Genomic DNA, 22,104 nt, shown 5'->3' with positions numbered 1-22,104 from the left:
TTTCCTTTGGTAACTTTTCGCGTCTCATGACAATTTCTAAAGTGATTCAAGTGGGTTTAGGTATGTTGCTGTCCAACGAGGAGTGGTGGAGAATCTTCAGAGACCAGCCATCCGTCAGAGGACAGAGGAGATAGGCCTGCCACCTTGTAGGTGGACTTCCTCTGTTCTGTTAGGCTCTGTCTCACCAGTCACATCTCAAATAACCACACAGAAATTTATCAGTTATAAATACTCAGCCAATAGCTTAGGCTTGTTGCTAACTAGGTTTTACAACTTAAATTAACTCATATTTCTTATCTACATTCTGCCATGTGGAGGTACCTTTTTTCATCATGGCATGTTCATCTCCTGTTTCCTCTGCATCTGGCTGGTGACTCCCTTCCTTCCCCATCCTCTCCCCTGACACACACAACAAATCCTGACTAATTTCAACCTGCCTAGTTATTGGCCGGTCAGCTCTTTTATTAAACCAATCAGAAGGTGCCTTGGCAAAGACACATCTTCACAGCAGGCAAAAAACTTATTTCACGGCACCATCCGCACCAGGTTCTGAGTCTTGCCTCCCAAAGTTGCAGGTAAAGCCCACACCCTGTGTCCAATGTGGAGAGTACAGGACTATGGGAATCATTTCTCTCCTATTAAATAGAAACAGAAGCAACAAAGAGCAGCATTATTAGTTTAATAAGTTCTGACCACACGAGTGTCCTGCAGCAGCAGACAGTCAACAGCATTTTCCCCCCAAGACGTGGTCTCATGTAGCTCAGGCTGGCTTCAAACTCACTATGTAGCCCAGGGTGACCTTAAATTTGACCTTCCTGACTGTACTTGTTAAGTGGTATGATTACAGGCCTGAGCCATCACGCGTCATGTATGCAGTGCTGGGAGTGGACCCTGGACTGTGTGCGGGCTGGGTTTATTCAGACCTGGAGGCAGGGGCTGAAGCAGAGTGTGGCGGAGCTCTGCTTCGCCTGTTTCCTTAGGTAATCCAGAACCTCCTGCCCAGGGGCAGCACAGCCCACAGTGCGCTGTGCATCCTCACATTGATGATCAATCAAGAAAATATACCACAGGCTTGCCCACAAGCCAGTCTGAAGGAGGCATTTTCTCAATCAAGATTCCCCTTTCCTAGATGACCCTGGCTTGTGTCGAGCTGACTTAGCAGCACACGATCATCTGAACCACATCTGCGGCCCCCTTCACAGGCTCTTGACTTGACACTTGTCAGGCAAAGTTGTTGACTTTATCTCTAGTCTATAAAACACTTTGGTTTTTGCTTATTTTATCGTGGAAATATAGAAAAGACAGGGACACAACAAAATAGAAATAAATCTCAATTCTGTTATGTAGTAAAAGGTATCATGGTTTGGATTTATGAGTGGGATTGGCCTGTGTTTATTACTTTACACACGCTCACCCCGTGGGAAATGATACTATTATGAGCACTTTCCCTGAGAAAGATTCTAATTAATCCATCTTCCCATCCTAAGCAGTGGCAAGCTAATGGCCCACAGCTGTTGGGGATGGTCGAGAAGCTGTGGTCCACTAAACCACAGTGGGATAGGTCCCCGACCCGGGAGCTGCTGCAGCATCACCCAGAGTGGGATGACGCGCCTGTGGGTTCTCATACCACTCTATCTGGGCTTTTAATTTTCACCCAAATAGAAAACCCTTGTGGATGTGACCTTGGAAAACAGCAACATCAAGGATCAGATCAGACATCTGCAGCAGACTTATGAAGCGTCCATGGACAAGCTGCGGGAGAAGCAGAGGCAGTTGGAGGCTGCGCAAATGGAAAACCAGCTGCTGAAAATGAAGGTACAGCAACTGGCCTTGTTCCCACTGACCTCTCGCTCCTCTCTTTAACTTTCCGTCTCTGTTTCTCCATTCTCTTTCTCGTTAGACTTCCTTACCCACAGCCATGGTCTGAAGGTGGCAAGGAGGTGTCTGCCTCCTTGGGGTGTTGCCTAAGAGTTGGGGTGCTGCACAGATATCGGAGGCATGCCTTTCTTAGCCTACAGTGTCAAGAAAGGGTGTGGACTCACAAGCCCCTCCTCCAATACTGTGGTTTTCAAGCTGTGTTTTGTGCAGCCTTAAGCTGTTCTGCGGATCATGTATAACTTATTGCCTAAGCCAGCGTGTGCTAGTGAAGGGTGGAGCTGCTGATAACTCAGGAAAACCGTCTGGCAGTGCGTCCTTCCCTGCGTCTGCCATGCTGCACGGCAGACTCTGTCATTTGCCTCTGGGGTCCTGCTATTACAGCGACAGTGGGGTCAGGCTTGGGCAGAATACTTCAGCCCCTCTTTGCTTTCCCTTCAAATAAGGCAACTCTTTCAGTTTTTAGATTATGTATCTATGTATGTATCTGAGTGTGGTTTATAAACCTGAGTGCCGTGCCCACAGATCCCTCTGAGCTGGAGTTACAGGCAATTGTGAGTCCCTTATGTGGGAACCGAGAAGGGAACTCGGGGCCTCTGGAAGACCAGAAAGTGCTCTTAACTGCTGAGCCATCTCTCCAGCCCCAGGCCAGTCTTTCTGTTGGACAGTTTTATACATTCTATTTCTCTCTAGGAGTTACTTTGAAAATTAAAAAAGATTGTTGTGAAGGAAGTCAGCAGTTCCTGAATGGAATCTTCGCGTGCCTGTTCAGTCCACAAGCACTTACTGAGCACCTACCTTTGGGTCTGTCCACTCTCTTGCTGTCTGCTCTGAGGTGGTAGGTCACCAGGCATGGCTAGGCAGCCTGACAGTCCAGGTCCCTTGTGTCCAGCCTACAGTGACCTGTTTTAGAGACCGATGCTGAATTTGCTCCTGAACACTGGAGCTCAAAAGGTTTTTCTCCACTCTTCCTTCAAACTTTATCCTTCAAACTAAGAATGAAAGAGGTTGCAGGGACTCTAGGTGCCTCACGTGACTGGAATGCAGCTTGAATAGGTCTCAAGCAGAGCCCTTTTCCATGGCCCTTGTGCAGTAGAAAGGAGTGTGGGGTTGGACCTGCGTTCTAAGCTAATAACTTTTGCTCGTGAATTTCCATCCTGTGGCTTCTCAGTGCTGACACTTTCCCAGAGATGAGTATTCAAGGGCGTCAAGAGGGACTTGTCACGGCTTTGGAGTAAACACTAGGCAAGTTATTAAGGCCAAAGGACACCTCCCTTTCCCAGAGATGAGGCGCTCACGTGCTCAGGCATCTTGGACAAGCAGAAGCCTGATAGGAGGGGCAAGTGCCCACCCACAGCAGCCTTGGGTCAGTGGTGTGATATCTTTACTGAAGGCCAGAAAGGAGACACCATTCCTGGAGTCCCACCCCAGCCACCCCAGCTCCAAAGACTCTCTGCAGCCGTGCCTGCCCTGACTGGCTACTAAAGGCTCCCAGCCCCGTGGCCCCACCAGGCCAAGATTCTCCCAAAGACAACAGCTCGGAAAGCACACGGTGTGGGAAAGATGAGTGCGGATTTCTCATTTGTTCTTAAAGAGGCCTGACTTACAGATGGGCTGGTCAGGCAATGAATGGGAATGATTAGACAAGTTATCTTTAAAATAATCTGAGCATACGTGTGTACATATGTGCATGTGTGTGGATGCACATGTCTGTCTGTCTGGGTGTAGGTCAGAGGTTAACTTCAATTGCTCAGGAGCTGTCCATCTTCTCTTTCAGTCGCTCACTGGACCTGAGGCTGGCTGTTTATAGCTGTCTGGTCAGTGAGCCCCAGGAATCGTCTGCCTGTGTAAGCCACCACGCCTGGCTGCTTCTCTCTCTTTATCTCTGCTTGGGTTCTAGAAAAACTTTACTTAGCCCATCTCCCCAGCCCCAAGAAGTGACCTCCGGAAAGATTTGTTCTCTGAAACACTTTGTCCCTGTCACCCTAAATAGCTCAGTGTACAGCGCCATCTTGGACTGGTGTGTGCTGTGCGCTGCTCTCTCTCTCCCCCTGCCCTCCCGCCTGCTGCTCTGGTCAACTACAGACCCTGGGAGTCATGTTCTGACCTCTGTGTGTAGAGACATGAGAGGGGCAAGGTCCAGGCTGCAGTTCTGCAATGAGACTCTTTGCAGGTGGAGTCGTCTCAAGAAGCCAACGCTGAGGTGATGCGGGAGATGACGAGGAAGCTGTACAGCCAGTATGAGGAGAAACTGCAGGAGGCGCAGCGCAAGCACACTGCCGAGAAGGAGGTGCTCCTGGTGCGTGTGTGCCTCTCTGAACAGAATATGTGGGATGTGGCTCGCAGGTTTAACAGAAAAGTTTAGTCCTCAAATGGAGTCATGAGGTTGGATGTGGAGAGGAGTCGGGATTCATTCATTCATTCATTCACTCGTTCACTGTCTATTTCATGTGTGTGTTATATGCATGTGTGCACTGTATATACAGGTGTTCTTGCTCATGTGTGCACTTGTAGAGGCGACAGATAGATGCTGGTAGTGTGCCTCTGCCATTTGACCCAAGCTTGGAGCTTGCCATTTAGTCTTGGCCCAGACTACCCACCCCCGTAGCCCTGTGTTAGCCTCCACAGTGCTGGGGTCACAGGCATGCACTGCCGTGCCCAGCTTTTACCTCATGCTAGGAATCTAAACTCAGGTCCTCATGCTCACACACCAGGCTCTTCACTCACTGAGCTAACGCCCCAGCCCAGGGGATTTATTTGATTGTTTATTCACCCCCATTTTTCTTCCTCCTGGAGTAAAATCTCCACAGTCTCTGTCTCGAAATACACATTTTTCCAGCTAATAGAACCATTAACCCACATCCAAGTAGATCCTGGGTTTGTGGGTTTACTCTGTTTGTTCCTCCCATGTTCCCATCCTGGATTATTCCATTGCCCCACCCTTGGAAGCTCCACCCTCCCCATCCTGAGGTCTGCCATTCCCACAGCTAGAAGTGACTCTTGTCCTCAGAAAGCCGTTCATTCTCCCTTCCTCCTCCTGTGGGATTGGACTGTGCCTCTGACTAGACGCAGACTCACATCTCAGCCTCTCTTGGAGGGCCCACAGTCTTTGGAGGAGTCTCTCTGTGTCTGGTTTATCGGTGTCCTTGGAGGTTTAATCAGTGCACCAGATGTTTGGGTTTTTCCATAAGAGTAACTTGACACATTGCATGGTGGGAGAAAGATCTGGGATTTCCTCATTCTGTTCCAGTAGCATGATGGCCCACACAGCGACGCTCTGAGCATGTGTACAATATTATTTAAGCCTTCATAGGCTATTTTGTTTTGTTTATTTTTCATACCTTTGGAACGTAAGCTTTTAGAGAGTTACTGGGTCCATTGAAAAGCCACACGAGGGGCCAATGAGAGTGCTCAGCAGGTAAAGATGCCCACTGCCAAGGTGATAAGCTGAGCTCATCCTGAAGCCCCCATGGTGGAAGGAGGGAGCATTGAAGGCTATCCTCTCCACACTTCTGACCTCCACACACGTACCCTGGAACCCGTACCCCCCATACACAAAATAAAATCAGTATAAAATCTTAAATAAAGTTGAAGAAGAATAGCTACACGATGTGCTTTGTTCAGAGGTGAAATCAGACTCTTAACAGTAGAGTTCACTCCCTGTGATAAACGTGGACCCCAGGATAATGCTTTCACAGGGAGATGATGACCCAGTGAGGCACTGTCTGCACGTAGGTGAGTCACCCGGGTATCGGGGCCTTGCTGAGGAGAGTGTGTGCCTATTGCAGGAGGAAACCAATAGCTTCCTGAAAGCGATCGAAGAGGCCAATAAAAAGATGGAGGCAGCTGAGCTCAGCCTGGAGGAGAAAGACCAGAGGATTGGGGAGCTGGACAGGTTGATTGAGCGAATGGAGAAGGTAAATGATGCAGCCTGAACCTGCTGCCCCCCACCACTGTCCAGTCCCCCTTGGCCTGCTACCCATCTGTCCAGTCCCCCTGGCCCCACACCTTCTTCAAGACCTGCCTAGAGTCAGAAGCCTCAGTACTATCTCCTCTCAACCTCCAGTTTTCAGTACAATACAGCCTAATTAACACAGAAGGGAGCTGAACAACTTTCTTGTCCTCCTCTCTGGTAACTGTTCTTATTGTTGTTTGTTTCTGTAGTGTTGGCAATCGAACCCACGGCCTTGTGTGTGTATTAGGCAAATGCCAGCTTAGCCTATCAAAATTATTTTGATACATTAAAAAAAAAGTCACCTGTAAAATTCTTTCTACAGATTAATATTGCAGCAGCTAGCTGTGTGGGATCTCAAGACATACTTGTCATTTAACCTGATGAGGCAATGTATTTGGAGGCTCCATCAGCACCCCACCCCTCTTGTTTCTGGGGCATGTGTCTGGGACAGGTTGACTTTTCCATGACACGCCTGGGACCTGAATGAGATAGGGTAGTAAACTCATCTGTGTGTGGTAAACAGGCTGACAACGGGGTGGGGGCTTACAGCATTGACAAGCTAGTCTTGGGCTGGGCTGCAGAAATGAGGCAGGAAGTGGAAGAGGAAAGACAGGAAGGAAGGAGAGGAGGAGAAGGCATGGTGACAGTGAGCAGCTGACAGCTGACTTCTGGGTGAACTTTTGGAGTTGAGGGCCAAAGCTGGGTCTAGTTTCTGGAAGGTGCTGATAGCACTGACCCATCATGGACATGATGTCATTAGCACCAAGTGCCAGACTCTGCAAGCTGGGACCCCCAACCTAATGATGGAGCAAGGCCCTGTCTCGGCTTCAGATAGATATGAGGATGGGTCTCTGACTTCTCCTTACTGGCTTGCCACCCAGGCCTTCACACCTCTGATGGGCATGATTATAGGTTCTTTTCCCTCTCCCACTCTGAAAACAGAATCTCACCATTTAGTTTGGAGCCTATGTAACTCGTACAGTTGTTTGGGTAGGAATTACTGTGAGTAGAAGTGAGGCACAGCCTTCTCAGAGGAGCGCTCAAAGCAACACCTCGCCATTAACCAGCAAATGTGTTTTAAGGGACCGGGCTATATTAATATCTATAATATCTGTACTATCATGCCAACGATGACAGCCACTGTACTTTTATTAACATTTTCCTGCTTTTTCTTTTCAAAGAAGTAATTGCACATATTCTTACTGTTTGGGGTAAACTGAAATTTACACATGTATGTCTATGTATTCAGCAAAGTGCATGAAGCGCATAGCTTGATACACCTGTGTTTCTTTTGCCACTGAAATAAATTGCCGAAAAGTCAGCTTCTGTTCCGGAGGTGAGACGTCCCAGAACGACGATGTTGGCAGGTGTTTGGAAGTTCTAAGACAAAGTCGATTTCCTTGCCCTTTATAACTCCTGGGCACTACCTGTACTACTCAGCTTGTGCCTATACCCTGGCATCAGAGTCAGCCACGGAACATCTTCCTAGCCCCCTGATTTGAACTCTGCTGTCTCCCCTAGTAAGAGACTCTCCCGATCATTAACCATGCTGGCAAAGTTCCCCTTCTGTGTGAGATGATGTGTTTACAAGGGATTAACTCTGAACTTCTTTATGTGGGGGGAGGGACCATTGTTCTGGCCATAATGGCTATAAGTATCTGTTTTATTTGTGACTACCCCTGTGTAAACGTGACTGGATTGGTCCAGAGGACATTGCCAGATTTTCAGAGCTTCTTTGCTGGAAGACTTTGAAAACAATCAAGAATTGTACAATGCCACAGGCCACTGATTTATGACACTTTTATCATTAGTTTGAAATATACATTTTCAAACTGGGTGGTGGTAGTGCACACCTTTAATCTCAGCAGTCAGAAGGCAGAGGCAGGCGGATCTCTGAGTGTGAGGCCAACCTGGTCTACAGTGTGTTTTAGAACAGCTAGGGTTACACAAAGAGACTCTCTCTCTCTCTCTCTCTCTCTCTCTCTCTCTCTCTCTCTCTCTCTCTCTCTCTCGAGAGAGAGAGAGAGAGAGAGAGAGAGAGAGAGAGAGCCTGCGCTGGTGCTCATGTGATTTGATTGGAGTGTTTTGTCTAATCCATAAGTATGTCTATGCATTGGCCCCTTTGAGTTTTGAGCACTGGGCTAGTAGATGTGTGACATGCAGGGGGTGATGTGCAGACTCGGACACACCAGAGCTGGGCATTTTGGGGTTCAGCTTCTGTCTGGCTCCATTTGGCTCTATCTGACTCCATTTTATAATGTCTGTTTTAGGAACGGCATCAACTCCAGCTGCAGCTCCTTGAACATGAAACAGAAATGTCGGGGGAGATTGCAGATTCTGACAAGGACAGGTGAGGTGGTAGACACACACATTGGTGTTGTGGGTGTTTTCTGTGTGTGTTGTATGCACGTGTGTGTGTTCATGCATACAGAGGCCAGAGGAAGATGTCTGGTGTCCTGTTCCCACCACTTTCTACCTTATTTTCTTGATCTCGGGTCTCTCCATGAACCTGGAGCTAGGCTAGAAGCCAGAAAACCCTGCTTATCCTTCTGTCCCCCCTCCTACAACACTCTACCCCATAGCTGTGCTCAGCGTTTTACAGGAGTACTGGGGATTTGAACTCAGGTCTTCATGCTTGCCCAACGAGTCCTCCCCTACCCACTGAGCCATGTCCCCAACACCATGTGCCCTGCTTTGGCTAGCTCACTTGACTCTTGTGTTTTCATTCACGTGGTCCTCCCTTAGTACCGACCTATATAAGTATGACATTGACTGAGAACACCCAGTGTGGATCCAGTTCCTTCAGAAGCTTACAGTCACATCTCATTGACCAAGGCTGGCTGTTAGTTCAGCGGGATGCATCAAAGATGGCCACAAACACAGACGTTCGGTCTCTGTGCGCTCATGACCCTGAGCTCACAGGATACACCTGTTAATGAGATAACTCGTCAGCTGTGACACCATTCGTCCTGGCAGTTAACTTTAAAGTGGTGCTTGTCCTCAAGCCTTGCATTGCCCTTTGTGAAACCCTGGATGGAAAATACAGGAGCCGTACGTGGTCTTTTCTAGAAATCAAAAGACTGAGAGGAAGGAAAGCAAAGCTGGGATGATTGGAGCACTTGGGCAAGTTACCCGGAGGCTCTCAGCCTAACTGTCGCATGGAAACTCTTCTTCTCAGTGTGGAATGTGGATCAGGTGTCTCTGCTATCACATTGGCATAGTATGTGCTGGGAAAAAATGTTTTCCTCAGTTAAAAAAATTATGTTTATTTATTTATTGTGCAGGTGTGTGTATATTTTGCAGTTGTTCCATGACATGGGTGTGGAGGTCAGAAGACAACTCTCAGGAATTCTTTCCTTTGTCACATGGGTCGTGTGGGGAATCAATCTCAGATCACCAGGCTTAGCCGCAAGCACCTCTAGCTGCTGCACCGGCTCGCTCACCCTTCTCCTGTAACTCGAGAGTTTCCAAAGTTGTAGGGGTCCTTACTAATTTTTACTTTGGTGCTAATGAAGGACCTGGTGTTGCTGGGAAATGGGGCCGAGACCCAGAACATTCTTCCAGGGTTCTGCTCTCATGACACACAGAACACAGTCATCTGCCAGCTCCTTTTGGTTGGTTTGAGCCAAGCAAAGGCAGAATAATGTCTCTAAAAAAGCTCAGAAATGTTCTGTGGTGCAGGACAGTGTTGCAGCAAAGGGCTTTCCACGTGGGCCTTGTTTGTTCAGTAAGTGATGGGCACAGCAGTACTGGCTGCAGGCTTTCCTGGACTCCACCTTTGATTTCAGGGGCTTCACTGGGTTTTTAGACTCCCCTAATTAAGGTCAGTAATTGCATATCCCAGTGTGTACTAACCCCAAGCAGAAATCCTTTCATGCCTGTCAGTAGAGAAAAAACTCATCTGCCCCAGGAATGTCATTATACAAAGTGAAACTTGAGGAGGGGACCTGAAGGATGTCTGTGCTCTTTCTGGGGTGATATTGATTCTAAGTTGATCCCTAGAGTCCACGGGGAGGAGGGCGTGGCTTGAGTTTGAGTTTTTGTTCTTGCAATGCTTCTATAATGCAGTGGCAGTCTCTTTCCATGACTGTTCTGGGTCAGGGCTCAGAACTTCTTTTTCCCCTTAGGTACCAGCAGCTGGAGGAGGCATCCGCCAGCCTCCGAGAGCGGATCAGGCACCTGGATGACATGGTGCATTGCCAGCAGAAGAAAGTCAAGCAGATGGTGGAGGAGGTAAGCTCTCACGGAAGCCTGGGACCCAGGACAGCTTCCTGTGGCGGGGAAAAGATACCACTCCAGCTCACACGTGACTGCCCAGGCCACTGTCATCACAGCCCAAAGGGACAGCTTCCCTTGTGTGTCGTGTGGACCAATGATTATTCTTTCTAAGGAGGCTTTTCTCTAGACGGAAGTGTTGGCCAAGTGCAGTTCACAGTGCATACAGTCTCCAAAGCTGGTGGTACCACAGGAGAGGCCTATAGTTTAGGGGACGAAAGGTGACAGAAGTGACCTCAGCTCAGGTTTCTGTGCATCTCCCAAACCCACCCTCATCTTCTGCACCAGCTGCTGTGTCCTGTCTCTGCTCCTGGGAGTCCTCCTGTGGTTCTGCCCCTTTTGTTCTGTTCTCCTGATGCTCCCTGTGTCCTCGCTCAGTCCTCACTCTTGTTTCTTCTCCATCTTTTCTATTCTGAATCCTTTCTCTCCTGTGGAATATAAAAAGTTAGATGTTTAATCTGCTGGGGAAGTTTATCACTCTCTGTGTTTTCTAAATGAGAAGAAAAGCAGGTAGGTTGAACACGTAGTTCTCTAAGAAAAAAAGGAAATGATTTTGCCTTGGCTTATGGTGCTCTGCCTCCCTTTCTTGTGATACTTGGTAAACGAAAATCTGCGTGTGGTTAAAGCTGGCCACACTGTCATTGTAGATGTTTCTTCCTTAATTTAAAAAAATTGGTAGAAAAAAATTGGATAGAAAAATCTGATAGAAAAATAAGAGTAACTGTCATAAGAATATATAAGTAAGGGTTCTAAGAATATCTAGGGTCTAATCCTTTAACTTGAAGAATAAAGTCAAATGAATAAAATGTTTGGTTGACAGAAGAAAACAGGAAAAGCTCTTTTACTTACAATAATCACTACTTTAAAATATGTGTCCATTGCATGTATGCCTGTGTATGCATGTGCTCATGTACATGCATGTTCCATGTGTGTGCAGGTGTGTGAAGATCAGGAGACAACCTTGCTGTTTTGCCTCAGGCACCATTCACCATATTTCTGGAGACAGGGTCTCTTACTGGCCTGAAACTTGCCAATTAGGCCATTCTGGCTGGCCAGTAAGCCTCAGGCATCCTCCTGTCTCCACTTCCTCAGGGCTGGGGTTGCAAGTGTGTAGAACCACATCTAGCCTGTACCACCACACCTAGCCTGTACCACCATACCTAGCCTGTATCCCCACACCTAACCTGTACCACCATACCTAGCCTGTATCACCACACCTAGCCTGTACCACCGTAGCTAGCCTGTATCACCACATCTAGTCTGTACAACCACACCAAGCCTGTACCACCATAGCTAGTCTGGATCACCACACCTAGCCTTTCCATAGGTTCTGGGGTTGGATTCTGATCCTCATACTTGTAAGAAAGCACATGACCAACTGAGGTCTCCCCAGCTCTATGACAAGTTTTGAATGAATCATTAATATTTAAAGTGTATCTCTTTTCAATAAATTTATACATGACAGATAAAATTAAAAGCATACCTACTTTGGCAGTCTAGAAGATGCCAGGTGTTCCTGTGGTAGAGGTAAAGTCAGGGAATTATGAGGGTGGGAGGGACAGTCTGTTTTATTAGGTCTAGAATAAACATCCACAGTAGATAAAATTTTGTCTCCAAATGAGAAGTCAGTCATACCGAGTGGAGTCTTGTATGGCTCGCACGCAAGAGTGCGCAGGGCAGCAGAAGAGGGGAGGAGCCAAACTGCACCTTCTCGAACTCATGCACTCGTGTGGGACCATCAGAACAGTGACGGACGAGAACCCATGCCACCCCACCCCAGCACGGGCAGAAGTGTGTTTGCCAAGGGAAGGCGTCTGTCATCTTGATGGACCTTGGCTATCAGAGCGCATCTTCTCCACCTCTGAGTTTCCCGCATTTAAAGTTGGATGCAGGGTGGTGTCTTAATTTGCGTGGTTCTCTCTGGGGCTACCATTTCTCTTTCCTCACACCAGGGGTGTGTATTGTTCGTGTGTGTACTAGAGAGGCTCTGAGTTAGCCTCGGGTTGATTGGCTTTTGGGTCAGTTGTCTATCAGGCATTGCGACTGACACCAAAGTCCGAGAGTTTTTTTAAAGGCACTTTCAGATAAGTTCAGAATCTGGGTTGTGAAGAAACATAAACACACACACAGTTTGGCTCTCAGTATCTCAGTTCTGAGGAATTTTGTTCCAGAATATTTCAAGGATCCCAGCATTTTTGCATACTCAAGTCTCATATATATATATATACTCATATATATACTACAGCTGCAATCCTCCTATGTATTTTTTTTTTTTTTTGGTTTTTCAAGACAGGGTTTCTCTGTAGCTCCTATGTATTTTTTAAAAAGATTACTTGTGATGTGTGTGTATTGTGTGAGTGTGATTGTGTGTATGTGTGTGTATTTGTGTGTGTGTCTTTGTGTGTGTTTGTGTGTTTGTGTTGTATGAGTTCACTGCTTGTTTCATCCAGCAGAGGGCGTCAGATCCCCTGGAGCTGGAGTTACAGCGGTTGTGAGCAGCAGCAAGTGCTCTTTGACTGCTGAGCCACCTCCACAGTCTCCCTTCTGTGTGTTTGAAATCATTCTAGATTACTTACAGTACTGAATACAGTATAAATTGCTGCTTCTCTCTGTATTTTTTTAGAGGATAATGATGAGGAGAAAAATCTGTATATGTTCAGCACAGAGGAAATTTCATTTTTTCAACTATTTTTAATCTGAAGGTGGTTGAATCCGTGGTATGAATCCCATGGATACAGAAGGCTGGGCCTGCATATGCGAGTGTGTGTTTAAACAGGGACGTGTGCAAAGATTGATAGCCATGCCTTTTATTTCACATTTCCCATGCAAACTTCTTGCATTAAGTTGTGGGAGATCGGTCTATGCCATGAACCAGCACGCACCGTCAGGAGAGCTCGGTGAGTGGCACTGATGCCACCTACCAGCTGCCTGGGCTTTAACAGCGAAAGCAGAGATTTTTTTTAAAAGTCTGTATTCTGAATTTAAGATCTTTAAATGAGGAAGCAAAAATAACCAAGTTTGTCAGCGCACAGTGGTCACGCCTACAGAAAAAGAATAGTTTTTTAAAAGAAATCTTAATTATTGTGGGCACTTATGTTGTTTAAAGTTAAAAGTGTGGAAGAGTGTCATGGACAAATGAGCGTGTTCAGAGGAGCCACCAGGCTGGAAAGGAGACAGGAGTTGGGGGTGGGGGTGGAGAGTCTGAGGAGGACATGGTCAAGGTGCTGGGCTGACTGGGGTCTTAGAAAAAGGGGTGGGGTGTTACTCTGGTGCAAGGCCAGGCCAGAGCCACTGGGTGGCGCTCTCATTGAGGGAAGCGTAGAGTCTTTCAGAACACTGGCAACATTTAAGATACTGGCTGCTCAGAGGAAATAGCCCAGATCACAGGTGCACCCCTTCCAAAGTGAGAAAGCGAGCCAGGAGCTTGCTAGTGTTGCTCCTGGGCCCCGTGTGATCGTCAGGGACAGTTGATGGAAATCTGCAGAGTTTGATAATGTTCTTTATTTTTTCTCGATTGTGTGTATGCATATGTGCGTGCGTGTGTGTGAGTAGGCACATGTAGAGGTCAGAGGGTAACTGTATGGAGTCAGTACCTCCTTCCACTTTTAAATGAGTTCCAGGGCTCAAACCCAGGTCACGAGGCTTGTATAGCGAGTGCATTTATCCACAGAGCCATCTCACTAGCCCTGCCACGTTCTTTAGATAAAAGACTCTCTCTCTTACATTATCTGTTACTGTGATCTTGGCTTTGTCGTTATGTAAAGAGAGTCCACACACACACACACACACACACACACACACACACACACACACACCTCTCACCTCAAACGGAATAAGAGATAGTTCACTCTGGAACCAGCTTTGAATGACCCTACCTGGATGCATATGTTCAGGCTACCCCAAATGCCATGTTCCAATGTGGTTAGCTGTTTTGTAAAGTCTTTATAGTTACAGAAGAGAAAGAAATCGTAAATCAAGGCACTTTTTAAGTACATTGTTAGGATCCTCGGGCAGGCAGGTCTCGGGTGGTGTTTGTTGACACCCTTAGCTGTGGGGTTGTTGAAAACTAATGATCGGTTAGGTTAATATATCTCAGAAGATCCTACCTGGTCGTCACAGGGGTATTAGGTCAGACCAAGCTGGGCAATTAATAACAGCCTAAGATAATTTGGCTCTGGATCTGCAACATTCCTACTCCCCACAACCAGCAAACCTTCGTCAGTCATCCAGCCTTGTACAACCTTTGGCATAGGTGTGGCTTTTACTGAGGACTCCAGTTTCACGGTCACAAAATCAACAAAGTCACAACTCAGTCACCCCAGGTCACTGGGGCTTCATTTAGAAAAACTATGTGCTGATTTAGCCACTGTGGAATGCTGAGTTCCCACTCCAGTGGAGAAGTGTATTTTTATCTGTCAACACCTGGTACCCAGAGGAAGAGGCAGCCTGGTGGTGCAGCTGCTGCCAGGGATGCTTTCCCTCTTTCCCTTGACGTCCCAAAGCTTGTCTGAGCACAGACTGGGACTCCTTGGTGATGTCTCCTGTCATTTTTGGTCCTACTTTGGCAACTACAGCTTTAAACAAAGCTTCAGTGTGGGCTTGTTTATCAGCCCCAAATATTCAGTTCTCACTCCCGAGTTTCTTAAAGACCTTTTTGTGTTAAGCAATATATTTTCCCTACCTCAGTAGAATATCTTTTTGTTTGTTTGTGTTGTTGTTTGAGACAGAATTCCTCTGTTGTCCTGGAACTCACTGCATAGAGCAGGCTGGCCCTCGAACTTGAAATCCGCCAGACTCTGCCTCCCAAGTGCTGGGATTAAAGGCGTGCACCACCCCTTCCTGACATGAATATCACTTTTCAGAGCAGTGATTAAGATAAAAGTGATTGTCCCAGCTTCTGCTGCTGTCTTTTGGCTTCCACTGTATGGAGCAGTAAGGTCTTGCACTGTGTAAGGCCAATTGTCTGCTCCCTAACGCTTTCCAGGTTGACTCTTAAGCATCTTTTCATTTTATTACTCACCCTTTTTCTTTTTTTTCTTTTTTTTTTTGGTTTTTCGAGACAGGGTTTCTCTGTGGCTTTGGAGCCTGTCCTGGAACTAGCTCTTGTAGACCAGGCTGGTCTCGAACTCACAGAGATCCGCCTGCCTCTGCCTCCCGAGTGCTGGGATTAAAGGCGTGCGCCACCACCGCCCGGCCTACTCACCCTTTTTCATGATGACTTTCTTTTGGTCTGTGTATATACGTGGGCTTGCATGCATATGAACACATGTGTGCATATGGAGGCCAGAGGTTGATGTCACGTGTCTTTCTGGATCACCCTTCGCTGTATTTACTGAGGCTAGGTCTGCCACTGACCCCGGAACTCACTGATACAGCTAGTCTAGCTAGTCAGCTTGCCCCAGGCAGCCCCTGTCTCCACTTCCCAGTCATTAGGATTATGGGAGGCCACCACACCCACCTTACTTTTTATGGGGAGGCTGGGGATTCGAACTCAGGTCTTTACACTTGTGCAGCAAGCACCCTATCCACTGAGCCACCTTCCTACCCCCTAACATAGCTGTTTGGTTAACATGTGAAGATAGAAATGATGTTCCCTTTTCTGCTTCTCCACTTAGCTAGAATCACCTGGGGAACCTTCGACCTCCAAAGTTGGCAGATGTTGGTGGGAACAGGTTGGGTGTTGGGGTCTTTTGAGTGTGTGTGGTGTGTCTAGTACACAGCAGACTTATTTCCTTGTAGAGCTTCATGTTGTCACACTGTCTGGCCAGGCTACCTTCGAAGCTCTGTACTCAAGGTGGGAAGCTGGCCGTGAACCTACAGAAGGGCAGTCATAGAAGAAAAGCCTGGGGAATAACAACCAGGGACAAGGGCAGGGAATTTAAAACGTGGGCCATCTTTGCCTGCTAGCCCTAGGTTCTGGGTCCTGGAAGAATCCTGTAGTACCATGCTGATGTGTGGTAGTGGCTGTTGTCCCCCACAGTGTAGGAATGCCCAGGGGTGCCCAAAATCCGTCCAGACTCACAGGTGTGTCCCACATTTTGACAGCACAGCACAGCATTGCCATCTACAAAGCGGATGCTCAAGAACCAGGAAGAAAGGAGACAGGGAGGGAGGAAGGACAACCGAAAATCTTATCCTATATTAAGTACATTTATGGTTTTTGTTTGAGCCATATTCATAGCCGTTGTCCACATTCCTGAGGCCCGTGGGTTGTGTGTGAACCTGCCTGGAAGGCTTTGCCAGTGGAGGGTGAGGTCAATTGTGGAGCAGAAAGTAGAGAATATGGGTACGTGTGGGCTTTCCCTGAGTGTGTGTCTGTGTGTTTTCTCCCGATCTGTATTCATGGACTGTCCCCACGTTGGTTTAGAGATTGGCTTTCTGTCTTTTACTTCAGCCCTTCAGTGAATAACCAAATGCCGTGGCTTTATTAGCCGGGCCCGCCTTTCACACGAAAGCCAGGGCAGGAGGTGTTTGCAGTTGCCACTCTTCACCTCGGACATTTGCAGACGTGTTTACAGTTGCCACTCTTCACCTCGGACATTTGCAGAGTGACAGCGCCATGGCCTTGGGGACGCAAGTCCCTCGGGGGAGCAGCTAGGGAATAACTTCTCTGAGATTGAAGCGTTGAGTTCCTGGCTCTTCCATCAGTTGGCAGAGCAGTTTCCTTTCTGTCCGTATAAGCTTCTGAACCAAACCCCTGAGGCCCTGAGTACACATACGCCTCCCTCAGCCAGAGATCTTGATGGAAATAGTGGGAATAGTGGCCCGGAAGATACCCATAGACGCACACTTTAGAGTTGGGTGGACCTTTTGTACCAGTTGTGGGGCTTTGAAAATTTATTCATTTCCCTTTCTGTAAAATAGAATTAATTGGAATGTCTGCCTGAGAGGGTTTTGTGGGTGCAAGTTAATTGAGATTATATATGTATATCACTTATTCATTGGAACATCACAGAAAATATCTAATGACTGCTAGCTACCACTAATATTACTGCTCTTAGTAAGTGGTTTCTTGTGATGCACACCCACAGTGGAGGTAAGTGACCAAAGTCTCTGGTTTATGGTTTCCCACATACTCAGAGCTGGCCTTCTTCTCCGTGGGAGTCTTGGGAACCACATCGAATCTTTGAGCATGCTTTTCTTTTCTGTGCTGTTTGCTACTCTCTAGCTTAGCATCAAACTATTTCTTCATTTCTTTGAGGTGGGGTAGGGTTTCATGTTGTCCAGGCTAGCCTCGAACTCACCATGTAGCCAAGGATGACTCTACTATTCAGATCCTCCTGTCTTCACCTCCCAAGTTCTGGGATTACATGTGTGTCACCATGCCTAGTTTATGGATTGGTAGGGATTGAACCCGGGGTCCCATGCACCCTAGGCAAGCACTCTGCCAACTGAGCCATGTCCCTCATCAGGTGCTTGAGTAGAACAGTTAAATTTTCTCTATCTCAAAGATCTTCTGTTTTACATGGTTCAGCTATGGGTTGAGATGTGCTTTGGGGAAGTACCTTGTATCCCCAGTACTTCCCATAGCTGGGAATTAGATCCTTGGGGGTCAGGGAAGGAGCCATGGCCCTGAACCCTCGACCCTAACCCACTCAATTGAACTGTCCCCAGATCATGTCGCACGAGCTCTTCTCCACATTTAGTCTCCGGCTTTTTGGAAGATGATAAGATGCTAGCCTGCTCTGGGTAGAAGCAGAGGTGATCGCGTCTTACTGGGTGTGATTAGAAGATATTGCGGACTCTGCGGGGAAGAGGTGGTGTTTGTCTGTGCTGAGTCCCGGAGCAAGCAGGGAAGATATGCTATGCAGAGGAAACCTTGACCCTGTGGGATCCTCCTTTGTGAAAACACTCTCAGGCAGTAGCCTCAACACATACAACCTCAAACTACAGATCAAAGAGACCTCAGAGATCCACAGGATATTTTTTTTTTAGAAACTTGGGTTTCTAGACATCAAAGCAAGAACTGCGCTGAAAAAGACTATTAAAAATAATTCAGAAAGGGCCAGGTGGAGGAGCCGCAGAAGACGCCCGCTAAGGAGAAGGGAAGCGAGGTAAAACATGTCAGAGCTCTGGGAAGGAGGCGCGCCTCACTGGATCACACTCCTGAAAACACAGACTCGGCCAGATGTCATGGTAGTTTGATCATATTTGTATATGGCTACCCTCATATTTGGAGGGGGCCCTCTGGGTGTCCTTTCTGAATTACTGTCTACAGCCATTGTCAGTTAATGTCTCTTCTCGTTTAAGGAAAGTTCTGTTTGCTTCTACCCTTCTGGCCGTCTTTCCTGAACAGACCTGGTTCAACCAACGTCAGGAAAGGTGGGGCTATGCCAGTGAAAAGAGAAACGTGCCTAGCTAAGATGTGTGGGAATGAAATGAGTGACGCAGCCTTCGCGGGTTATCTCCATAGAGGCCGTTGTTCATAGCCGGTGTGCTGTTATTTCGTCAACACAGCAAGGGTTGCTGGGAGCTAGTGGATGCTATGATGGCAGTTTTAGTTAGCCTACGTAAACCGGTAGACTGTGGTGATGGGGTGGGTATCCCTCTGACCTTGGCATTTCTAGGAGCTTTTTGTAGGCAAGTGTGTTGGGGGAGGGTTGCCCTTGTCCTTTCGTATTGGTGCCCTTGTCAGTCCCAGCTTAGGGTGGCATGGAAGGGAAGGGAGCAGACAAGACAATTCCACACCTTAGATGAGCTCTCAGTAACATGAACCTGGGGGTGGGGACCTGTTTAAAGCTGGGCCCCACGTACCCTGTAGGGGTTTGTGGAGAGCTGGAGTCAGAGTCAAAAGCCACTCATCCCCTGGTGACCTTAGGTGGTCACTTACCTGCGCCATTCCTAGGGCATGGAATCCAGTCTCCGGCATTTCTTCCGGAACGAGTCATTACCCAGTCTCAGAAGGTGGAATCACTGGCTCTAAGGGAGGGACCTTCAGAGAAGGTGTTTGCCGGGTTAATCTCTCTTCCAGTGTGATGGGGAATACTTTTGTCTGTCTGAGGTTTCTCTCCTCTTGGGTTCTGGTCGGTGCCTGGAAGCCAGAGATGTCTTGTTCTGTGGAGCAGATGGTGAGGCATCCTGAATGCTGCTCCCTCCTCCTGTCCTGACCCTGGTTGTAGACTAATCTTCTTTGATCTGGGTCCTTTGCTTCAACTTACAATCCTGTGTCTTACTGCTCTGTCTTCCTACCTAGATTGGTGTGATGTCAACTTGGCTTAAATTGCTACCAAACCCAACTCGTGTTCAAACCTTTGGTCACCCCATATCCCCTGGCTCTTATTTGGACTCTACCTGGTCTCCTAAGGCTTATCTTGTCTCCTGCCCACTCTCCACCCTATCCAAAGGAGGTGCTACTACTCACCTTGAGGCAGGATTTCTTTATAGCCAGTGAAAACATTGTCGTTTTGTATTCTAGTGGTTAGCATAGTGTAGTCACTTCTTTATTTTAATTAAAATCTTAACACTTTGTCTAAAATATGAAATTTTTAGAGGTATTCCAAAGAACACAGTTGAGGTAGCTTTTCTTCCCTGTATATTCTAGAAAAACCTTTCCAAGAGCATAAGCAGGCCACAGTGTATTTAATACATCATCTTTGTTGGCCTGGTGAACGCTCACTGGAACGGGAGGCAATATGGCTGGCCTTTGAAGTCATGCACATGTCCTTCATTGAGTTTTTAAATCAATTCATTTATCTTCCCTCCTGAGAGTTTGTATGAATTCTCTGTGTTGCTGGCATGGATAACTTATTGAAAAATACTTGTGATGGTCTCATCTACCAGTCAGTGGTATTTGTTTGTGGCATCTCTTGTACAAATATTGAGTTTTTTCTGAGGGTTACAGTTATCAGTTTTCCCACTATATTGTATGTCTTGTTTGTCATTTTTCTGTAACAGTATTAAAGTTTGGTTTGTCATCTTTATCTGAAACCCACATGTCTGTCCCCCCCGTCTTTTTGTCTATGGCACTTACACTGTATCTGGTGTGTCTTCCCTCAGCTCATCTGTCGTTGTTGTTGTTTTGTTTTTGACTCTCTCCCTCATAGAATGGAAGCTCTCTGAGGGCAGGGGCTTTGGCCTATTTCATTCTTGACTGTATTCCTATCAGAATGGTTACTGGTATCCAGTAGGTGCTCAATAAATGTTATTTTTTGACAAATAAAGACTAAGCCATCTGGAATTTATTTTTTGTGTCTCTGGTGTGGCCAGGGCTCACTCTTGTCTCTTTCTGGCTTATGAGAAGCTTGTTTTTCAATATCATTCTCTACTGATCTTATTTTTCATGTCACGTTTGTCAAGCTGGAGTTCCTTCCCCCTGTGTTATTGTCTTTGAACATTCTTGCCCTGCCCCTCCACCAGAGTCTGTAGGGAAGCCCAGTCTTTAGACTTAGCAGTTGGCATGGGGAGGGAGGAGAGCCAGGTGCAACCTACTGGTAGCTCTTTCTGCAGAGATCATCAGTGAGCATGTAAGAACGGCCTCCTACATAAGCAGGTGCAAACATGGATGTGAGCTCCTGCTCTCGAGGGACTCTCTGGATGACCTTTAAACTCTTCAGAGGGTGAGGAAGGGTGTGCTGAGTGACATTCCCGGTTCTAAGCCATGGTCCTTTGAAATGGTCAAAGTAGCCCTAAAGTTGAGGTGTTGTGAATGTATCTTGAAAGGATCGTTTCTGGGAGCACAGAAGCTGGAGAGCCATATCCTATACTCTGAGGAAATGAAATCTGGCCTTGCCCCTACCTCTGCTTCTGACAAGGCTTTGTCTTTACAAATCCACAAAGTCCTTATCCTTTCCAAGATTCTGGTTCCTTTTCAGCAAAATAAGGCCAGTCATGACAGTGCCCGTCTCAGGTGTGGACTGATGGTGGCATGCATGCCAAGTGCTTCATTACCACATTGCCTCCAAATAGGAACCAATTCTCCCGTGGGTGGACAGTCTGCAGGGAGGAGGCAGTGTCTGGCAGCGTCTCACAGGATGGGTCAGATTCTTCTAGGCAGTAATTGAATGGGTGGAAGAGGTCACGCCAGATAAGATATAAAATAAATGAAACCAAAAATATGAAGACCAGAAAGTATGGGGTGAGTCGAGGCATGGATCTAGCTTGACTGAATTAGATGAGGGAGTGGCAAATGAAGAGGAGGGAAAATGTGGGTTGAGACCCATTGTGGTGGGTGGTGGGCACTGAGCCAAGAACAAGGCTATTACTACTCAAGATTGCCCAGTGGCTCCTACTGCTTGATTGGGCATGAGCCTCAGAGTAGTGTCTAGGATGCCAGGCTAATAGCAGGGACGAAGGAAGAAAGAAGGCTGGGAGGAGAGCTTGGCTGGGGTGGGTAGGGTTCATAGTCGCAATACGAAAGGACCAGTTTTAGCGTCAGTTTGGTGGCAGCTGTGAAGAGATGGGTATGGCCTAGCTCTGAGTCCGCCTTCTTCCAGATAGTCCCATCAGCATCTGGGGTTGTCCCTCTGGATGCTCAGAGACACACACGCAGGTCATCGCTTTCTTTCTCCATCCCACTCACCTCCCTAGGGTGCTAAAAGGGGTGGTTTAAAGAATCGGGGCCCCCTTCTGGGTATGGTGGCACATAATGTGGCCTGCAGTCCCAGAACATAGTACATGGAGACAGGAGAATCTGAAGTTCAAGGTCATCCTAGCTAGCCTGGACCAATGAGACCCTGTCTCAGAAAATAAAATGGGTGGGGACGACGGGGGATGGCTCAGTTGGCAAGTGCTTGCCATGAAAGAATGAGGACCCAAGTTCAGATCCCCAGCACTGACGAAAAACTGGGTGTGGCAGCACCAGGCAGACACAGGAAGGTCCCTTGAACTTGCTGGCCAGCCGGTCTAGCTTAATTGGTGAGATCCAGGATCAGTGAGGAAGACTCCTGGCATCAACCTCTTCATAAACACATATGTGCATGTGTACTGACACACATAAATACATACAACATGGGCAGCACACGCACTCATATGTAGGCACTGGGCAGCCCCAACAGGTCCTT

The 22,104-nt window shown here is 47.4% G+C and overlaps 1 protein-coding gene across 2 annotated transcripts in view; it reads left to right on the top strand.

The window, feature by feature from the left end:
• Myzap (myocardial zonula adherens protein) overlaps positions 1-22,104 on the top strand; it is a 93,752-nt gene that overhangs the window by 36,425 nt on the left and 35,223 nt on the right. Inside the window, exons 6-11 of one of the 2 annotated variants that reach the window (XM_057766998.1) lie at positions 1,663-1,815; positions 4,049-4,174; positions 5,664-5,792; positions 8,101-8,180; positions 9,958-10,063; positions 17,720-19,081. In XM_057766998.1, coding sequence (XP_057622981.1) covers positions 1,663-1,815; positions 4,049-4,174; positions 5,664-5,792; positions 8,101-8,180; positions 9,958-10,063; positions 17,720-17,773 — 648 coding nt within the window. In that variant the 3' untranslated portion in view covers positions 17,774-19,081. Of the gene's footprint in view, positions 1-1,662; positions 1,816-4,048; positions 4,175-5,663; positions 5,793-8,100; positions 8,181-9,957; positions 10,064-17,719; positions 19,082-22,104 lie in introns of those variants that run through there. The other variant, XM_057766997.1, reaches the window with a different exon arrangement.

This window comes from Chionomys nivalis, chromosome 4 (genome assembly GCF_950005125.1).
Source record: "Chionomys nivalis chromosome 4, mChiNiv1.1, whole genome shotgun sequence".
Lineage (NCBI taxonomy): Eukaryota > Metazoa > Chordata > Mammalia > Rodentia > Cricetidae > Chionomys > Chionomys nivalis.
The sequence above is the reverse complement of the archived record's forward strand: the minus strand, read 5'-3'. Positions and strand labels throughout refer to the sequence as shown.